The 8,609-nt window shown below is 40.9% G+C and overlaps 1 protein-coding gene across 13 annotated transcripts in view; it reads left to right on the forward strand.

Annotated features, from left to right (window-relative positions):
* The window catches only part of LPP (LIM domain containing preferred translocation partner in lipoma), a 665,671-nt gene that overhangs the window by 640,473 nt on the left and 16,589 nt on the right, over window positions 1–8,609 (forward strand). For all 13 annotated transcript variants that reach the window (XM_059687357.1, XM_059687363.1, XM_059687359.1 and 10 more), the window contains one exon: window positions 7,795–7,915. In XM_059687357.1, coding sequence (XP_059543340.1) covers window positions 7,795–7,915 — 121 coding nt within the window. The remainder of the gene's footprint in view (window positions 1–7,794; window positions 7,916–8,609) is intronic.

Below are 8,609 nucleotides of genomic sequence, written 5' to 3' on the forward strand. Positions count from 1 at the left end.
ATTTGTATCAGGTGGTCCAAGTGGTCTTGGCAGCCTGTCCACTGTTTCACAGCTTCCCTGGGGCTTGTTCCTGGCATCTTTGTGTGGCTGTAATTGTGAGAAAGTTCACTCAGCTACAGAGGATTTGTACTGGAGAGGGGCAGAACCCTGGGCTAGCCCTCCCTGGCCTGAAACTGAACATGTGTGACTAAACAAATTGCTCAATTTCTCTGAGCTCTTTGGTTTGGTCATTAGACTAGACCCTATCTTAAGGTCTCCAGCTATAACAGCCCAGGATTCTCTCTGAGCCAGGGGTTCTTTCTCCATCCTGCCACTCAACAGATAGGAAACTATGGGGCAAAGACACAGAGAATAGTTCAGTCTTTACTAATGAAAGCCTCTCACATACATAGAGGCAGCTTAACGCTACCATCAACACATTCATACCCTCCCCTCACCTCTTCTCCCACCCAGGCATTCTCTTTCCCATGATATTTTTCTAATGAATGTAATACTGTGCAGTCTTTTGAGGAGGATTAGAAAGTAGAGCCTGAAGGTCAAGATCAATTACTCATGGGCCTGGAAAAATATGTCCCCACTTCCGCAATTCTTTCATTGCAGGTCCCTCTTTCCTCTATGATAGCTTGGATTTTCATGAAAGTTCTATGGTTTTAGGTTTTGCTTATTTTTATTTCACCACTTTGTTAGTTGGGTCGTTGGCTGGTCACATTTGTTAACATATTTTTAGGAACCATATGAAAGCTTAGATGTGATTTGTAGACAGTAGACGCAGAGCCCTTCTGGACTATGTTTGTGGGGCAGTGGCTTTCCAGGCAGGCAGTCTGAGGCTCTGAACGAGATGAGGTATGTATGGCTCACCAGTGTGGCTATCCGTTCTAGGGCCTCCAGATGTGCAGTCTTGTGGGTTCATTTTCACCGCTCTGTTGATTGTCAACAACCAGGAGGTATTTGCCACAAGCAGTTGGGGGACCTGAGACTCATAGTTTAAAAATGAATTTCCTGACCGCTTTCCAAGTAGCAAAGAAAGTGAAAACCTCACCAAAAGACGTGAGGCTGAATAAGTAAATAAATAAATAAAGCAGAAATTCTCCACCTGAATTAGACAAGGAAGGCCTCACTTTGAAAGGGCATTCACAGCATAAATTGTCTTCACATTATCGATATTTTTAGCTTGTAATTACACATGAAAAAACAAAAACAAAAACCTGCATCTATTTAAGGGAACTGAAAAGATACCAATGGGGAGTATGTTTCTGTCACTGCTTCTCTTCCTTCTTAGACTTACCCTAATCCAAGAAAGAGTGGTAGATATAATCAGAGCACACATGTTTCGAAAAAGAATGATAGATTACACCCTCGATTAAAACAGGAAATCAATTCTGACAAATGGAAGTTTGTATCTACGCATTTATCTTTCATTTCGGGAAGTGGGGAGCATAATTAGAGACTTGCAACTGGTGACATAAGTGTGTGAGTCTGAATGCCCCAGAAAAGCAGACTTGAGCAACTAAAAAAAAAAAAAAAAAAAAAAATTCAAGCCCCCAACTGTTTCCCTGCCACCACCACTAATTCAGTGGTATGTTAAAACACAAATTATTTTTAAAAAATAGGTTGTCTGTATGATTAGCAAGGATTTAGGGGGGGAAAGCTTCTTTTTTATTTTTCCCCATTTCTCAAAGAAAAATATGAGAAAATTTTACAGAACTCTGTTTCTGAGCCTTGAAAGTACTAGAACACAAGACAGCTAACAAGTCCAACCCCACCCAGCCTGTGTGGCTCAGTATTTGAGTGTTGACTTAGGCACCAAGAGGTCACTGGTTCCATTCCTAGCCAGAACACATACCTGGGTTGTGGGCTCAACCTCCCATAGGGGGCGTGCAGGAGGAAGCTGATTCATGTTTCTCTCTCATGGGTGTTTCTATCTCTCTCTCTCGCCTCTCCCTTCCTCTCTCTTTAAAATCAATAAAATCATATACCAAAAAAAAAAAAACAATCAAACCCAGGAAGTGGGGGCAGGGGGGTGGGGGGTGGCACGAGGGCACAGCAAGACTAAGTAGAGGGTAGTTTAAGGGCAGTGCAGACTTCTTCTGCAAATAGTTTGCGGGGGGGGGGGGTGCTTTTTCTTGGTCATTCTAAATAGGTCTCTCTTTGTGAGGTTTTAGGAAATGTATTTTAATTCAATGTAAATGTAAACACAGAGGTTTCTGTGTGTTCATTCCTGTACTAAGTGCTCAAGGAGAGAAATTGCCTAAGTTGAAAATGCACAGATACATAGAGAAAAGCCTCTTGTCAGCATGGAGCTCGTCAGGAGGAGGGTACAGAATATGTGTGATATCGGGCTGGAAGGGCTCACAGCCAGGAGATAGGCATGGGCAAAAGCTTGAGCCAGAGTCAGAAGAGATTCATTGGCCCTGGGCTCTGAGCAACTTCTGGAAGCAGCATTTCAAGAGTGTTTTTAATGGGAAGCTAGGAGATTCCTAGCAGAAGGGACAGCCCAGGCAATAAATGAGGGTATGGAGTTAGGAAAGGCTTCTCTACATTCAAGGAAGACTTGCTTGGCTGTAGCTTGGGGATGGGGATACCGTGAGATACAGGAAGCCCATGAGAAAGAATTTATTTTGCCTGCTTACAACCAGTGCTTCCCAAACTTCCAGGTGCTCAGGGACCTTATTAGCTGCAGGCTCTAATTGAGTAGGTTGGGGGTGGGCCCTAAGGTTCTGCATTTCTGACAATCATCCAGGTGGTCTTGGATTGCACTTTGAGTAAAAGCCTGTGAAATACTAAGGCCTTGTTAATGGGACATCCCCTACATAACCACCTGCAGTCAGGTTTGGCTCAAGTCCTCCAGCCTATTAGATAGAAACTCTTTCGCATATGTCATTTTGGAGGACTGCTCAAATGCAGTTCCAGGGAGACTGACTGTACCTCATCCCCAACACACACACACATACACACACACACACACACACACACACACACACACTTTCCCATTTCACCTAAATGGCCATCTTTAATGGCACAACTTAATTGTCATTTCCCTAAGAAGCTTTCTCTGATCTCAATCCCTCCCCATCCCCATATTTCACTTTGTATCCTTTACTAGCTATAGATAACACTCAACATAGTCTGACTAGTGATAAAAATACACATGCATGGACATACACATCTATAAACTTTCATAGTAATCACCGTAAATGATTTTTTCACTATAATAGGAGATTATATATATATATATATATATATATATATATATATATATATATATATATATATATATATATATATCAAGTAGAAATAGATAGAACTCCCTCACCAGTCTGATTTCTGCAGTCCCAGTTTATTCCTGTACTCCCAATGCTAGCACAGTGAGCCCAGAAAAACAGGCTTCTTTAACTGACCCTTTCATTGTATTGAGCCTTTATTCCACAATCTGTGCTTTCTTATCATGCATATTACACTGAGCCATTTGTTTGTTTCCTCAGCACCCATTTGTGGATTGCCAGAAATGTGCCAGGACACAAGATGATTAAGACCATCCCTCCCTGAGCCTTGGCTACCAAGGCTATAAAGTAGAAATGAGAAAAGTAGCTCTTCATAACATTGCTTGTCAGTAGAAAACAAGGTCAAGTGCTTAACAGGGCTTGGCACATAATAAGCACTCAATAAATGGTAGCTATTTTAACCATCAAAAGTGTTATCAAATTTATATTTTTTATTATCATTGTCTGCTCAGTGAGCTGAACCTTGAAATAGACCACCTGGGATTTAGAACAGTCCTTGAAACGCTGGCCAATGAACAGAGTGGGGGCTGCAGAAACCACTTCCTGCCTCTTGCCTTTACTTCTTCTCTTCATGGAAATGAGGCCAATTGGTAGGAAGAAATCATTACTCAGTAAGAATACAGTTTATGCTTTTCCAAAAAGGAAGGACCTTGAGATTGAACATAAAGGCCCATGTAACATATTTTTATGGAGAAATAATGCAGCTACTTCATTACATTGGATATAGCCTGAATTTCTGCTCTCTGCACCAGTCACAGTGGTTGTCTTGGGGGACTCAGACAACCTGTCTTATGGAGGGTCACAATTTAGTGGTCCCCAAGGATATGCAAATGATTCCTACTATAATAAGCATATGCAATGAGATATCCTAGAGGAGTAAGTAACCCCACTGGGGGAAATTGGGTAAAGCTCCTAAATACAGTGATGGGCAAGACATATTTCTGGCCTTACAGAATTTATAGTCAAATGGGTTTGGGAAATGAAATTTCGCAGTTGATTCTAGAAGCCTTCTCATTTTGCTACTGGTGACCCAAATTCAAAAATAACCAGATAGTCCAAAGCATTTTTTTTTTTGCCTCTGAGTATAAACTTCTTGTGTAAAATACCAATTATAACAACCCTGATTACAGCTGCAGTTGTACCATGATCCTTTTAATTATTCTTTCATAGCAATCAATTTATCTACTGCTTAATTTATATGTCTTTTAGATTTCAGCCATGCAGATTGCCTTATGGGTGCTGCCAGGAAAATTAATATGTACATATAGAGTATAATATACGTAAATATGCTTCGACAACCATAAAGTGCTCTGCAAAATATAGATTACTATCATTTTTTTCTTTTTAAGTCTCACCACAAATAAGTAAATTTTAACATCATCAATGTTAAAACCATTACCACAAGTAAAGAAAGTTGCACAGTGTTTTTCTTTTTTTATCTTTTCACTTCTTATTCATACCTATTTCAAAGCATGTCTCATTTCATGCCTTCACAAATGCCACCCCTAAATGCCAGATACAGATGGATATATGGCTGATATTTGCCTCTTATTAATCTGTTATGAGAAAAAAAAATATTCTTAGGGCTATCGGTCATAGTAAGAAATATTAAGAAATATTAAAATTGCTCACCAACAGTTAACCTCAAAATTGTACATATATGTGTATGTAGATGTAAGTGCTTCTGTGTTCATGTAAACTTAGCCTTCAGAAGTGCTAAAATCCATTATAGAATAACAAAACTTAACAAATCTTTAACTTTCTTGTTTTTCTTTTTTTTTAAATATAATTTTCCTAGAGGCCCAGTGCACAAAAATTCGTGCATTCGGTGGAGTCCCTCAGCCCAGCCTGTTCCCTCTCATAGTCTGGGACCCCTCAGGGGATGTCCACCTGCTTTAGGCCTGCTACCTGAGGAATCAGGCCTAAGCTGGTAGTCAGACATCCCTCTGGCAGCCCGGCAGCCCTCTAGGGATGTCCACTTGCCAGCGGGGAGCAGGCCTAAGCTGTAGTTGGACATCCTTAGAGCTGCAAAGGAGGCGGGAGAAGTTCCCGCCACCACCACTGTGCTGGCAGCTGGCAGCCTGGCTTGTGGCTGAGCAGAGCTCTCCCTGTGGGAGCGCACTGACCACCAGGGGGCAGCTCCTGCATTGAGCATCTGCCCCCTGGTGGTCAGTGTGTGTCATAGTGACCAGTCATTCCCAGTCGTTCTGCTGTTAGGGTCAATTTGCATATTACCCTTTTATTATATAAGATTGATTTCAGAGGGAAAGGGAGAGGGAGATAAAGGGTGTCCCAAAATTCATGCAAGAAATAATTTTGATAGAAAATACAGGTTTATAATTAAAAATTGTAACTTTTTTATTGATTCATAAAGTATACAGTATAGGGTTATGTATGTAATAGCATATCAGGTAAATGGCCTCCACAGCTTTGTTGGCACATACGCACTCTTTTGTTGAAATTTTCCATGACCATTTTGCATAAATGTGGCTGAATTTTGATGAGGCTCATTTCCATCTTGATGGCTTGGTTAATCGACAAAATTGTCGCATTTGGGGTTCAGAAAATCCACGAGTGATTGTTGAGAAACAAATGCATCCACAACGTGTCACTGTTTGGTGCGGATTTTGGGCTAGAGCCATCATCGGACTATTTTTCTTCGAAAATGCGGCTGCTCAGGCAATAACAGTTAATGGTGCTCACTATTACGACATGATAATGCAGTTTTTTGTGCCTAAATTGCAAGATATGGATGTGGACGACATGTGGTTTCAACAAGACGGTGCAACATGTCATACAGGCAGAGAAACAATTCAATTACTGCATGAGTCATTTCCTGGTCATGTAATTTCCCATTTTGGTGTCAGAATTGGCTGCCCAGATCTTGCGATTTAATACCATTGGACGTTTTTCCTTTGGGGTTTTTTGAAGTCTAAGGTTTATGCCAATAAGCCTACGACCACCTACACCTTGAAGGAGGAAATTGAGCGCTGTATCAACGAAATTCAGTCACATTTATGCAAAACGGTCATGTAAATTTTCAACAAAAGAGTGCGTATGTGCCAGCAAAGCCGTGGAGGCCATTTGCCCGATATGCTATTCCATACATAACCCTATACTGTATACTTTATCAATAAAACATTTACAATTTTTCATTATAAACCTGTGTTTTCTATCAAAATTACTTCTTGCGTGAATTTTGGGACACCCTTTAGAAACATCAATGATAAGAGAGAATCACTGACTGGCTGCCTCCTGCATGCCCCCCACTGGAGACCAAGCCGGAAGCCCAGTCATGTGCCCTTGACTGGAATCGAACCTGGGACCTTTCAGTCCACAGGCTGACGCTCTATCCACTGAGCCAAATCAGCTAGGGCAATTCTATACTTTTTAAACTGATTCTGAAAACTTAAACTTTTGAACTTTCCAGTCCTGCATGAATACCTGGACCCACATCAGGTCATTGTACATCAATGCCTGTCCATACATCATTCTGTTAAGTGACTTTGAGAAGAAATTGTTTCATTGTCCAGATCACTGGACATCTGAAGATTACCATCTAGACCAGTGATGGTGAACCTATGATACGCATGTCAGAGGTGACACGTGAACTCATTTTTTGGTTGATTTTTCTTTGTTAAATGGCATTTAAATATATAAAATAAATATCAAAAATTTAAGTCTTTGTTTTACTATGGTTTCAAATATCAAAAAATTTCTATATGTGACACGGCACCAGAGTTAAGTTAGGGTTTTTCAAAATGCTGACATGCCGAGTTCAAAAGATTCACCATCACTGATCTAGACCAACCAAGAGGCTAAGAATAGAGGACTGATTCTTCTTAATAACTTTCTTGTTTTTTGTTACATAAGCAAAATGTAAGAAATGAAGACTTGGCCATAGTAAGTTTGGTGTAAAGAGTATTTAAACTCACTAACCTCTGTTATTTTGAAAAATAGTCATTTGAGGTTTAATTCCTAGAATTCAAGACACATTTCAAAGAAGAGGCTCTGATAACTGGGAAGGAGGCAAAGTTATCAAGCTCAGAACAGTTTGGTCAGGTCTGGGGAACACATGCAAAACTCTAGAATCAAATAGCAGAGACAAGTAGGGACCTCCGGGACTTATGTTTTCCCCTCAGGTGATCTTGCCCAAGCCCAGGGTGTGTGTTTGGAATCTGTTCACAAGTGAATTCCATGCCACATACCAAATGGCCAGTAACTCACAGGTGCTCTCATGCAAAAGCAATTCACACTCTCACTCCCCCACATCACCCAATATCATAATATTTATGTTCTACAAGGACCTCAACAGTCAGTAAGTCTAAGTCCTTTATTTTAGAGTTGAGGAAGCAGAACCAAAGAAGGAAAATGACTTACTTAAGGTCACAGAATGATAGATCAAATATCCTCTCAATTTACACCTTTTATTCTTTTATTTTAATCTTTGTGTTTTACCTCTTTGTCATTGTCTATGCTCAGTACCTAACCAGAATTATCTCTTTGTTTTCAGGAAATTTGCCCCTCGATGTTCTGTGTGCAAGGAGCCTATCATGCCAGCCCCCGGGCAGGAGGAGACTGTCCGAATTGTGGCTCTGGATCGTGATTTCCATGTTCACTGCTACCGGTGTGAGGTCTGTGGTCTGCACCCTCAAATCTTAAAAGGCAGGCGTTGAAAGGCCCACTAGAGCCAGGTTTTCATAAACATAGCAATTATTCAATCTGGGACAGCCCAAGTGCCTGTCTTCAAAGGACTTGGGTTTTAGATCTGACATGGGCACTTAATGCTAGTGATGTTGGAAAAGTCACTTTACCTCCCTCTTTCTCTATTTCCACACCTATTAAAAGGACTCATTCTTATCTTTCCCAAACATGGCTATGTGACTAAAATGCAAAATTGCATGTTCAAGAACACTGTCAATCACAAAGTGCTAAGTGAGTAGGAAAAGTTATTGCTGTTGTTGTTGTTACTATATTGAATCTTTCACTTGGGCTCTGATATTCCTGTGAGGCAGAGACACCATTGTCCCCCATGGAGGAGGATAAAAATTTATTCCTTTAAGAGGGGTTGGAACTTCATGTTCAAAGTCATGGAGATTCATTAAGTTAGCCAGAACTGACTGAGCACTTTATACCACAGGTCAGGTGACTGCTAAGAGCTACAGAAGATTTATGCACAAAGTGCCACAGGAATATATTTATATATACACTAGAGGCCCAGTGCACAAAAATTTGTGCACTCTGGGGGGAGGGGGGGATCCCTCAGCCCAGCCTGTGCCCTCTCGCAGTCTGGGACCCCTCGGGAGATAACGACCTGCTGGCTTAGGC

Source organism: Myotis daubentonii, chromosome 3 (assembly GCF_963259705.1).
Source record: "Myotis daubentonii chromosome 3, mMyoDau2.1, whole genome shotgun sequence".
Classification (NCBI taxonomy): Eukaryota; Metazoa; Chordata; class Mammalia; order Chiroptera; family Vespertilionidae; genus Myotis; species Myotis daubentonii.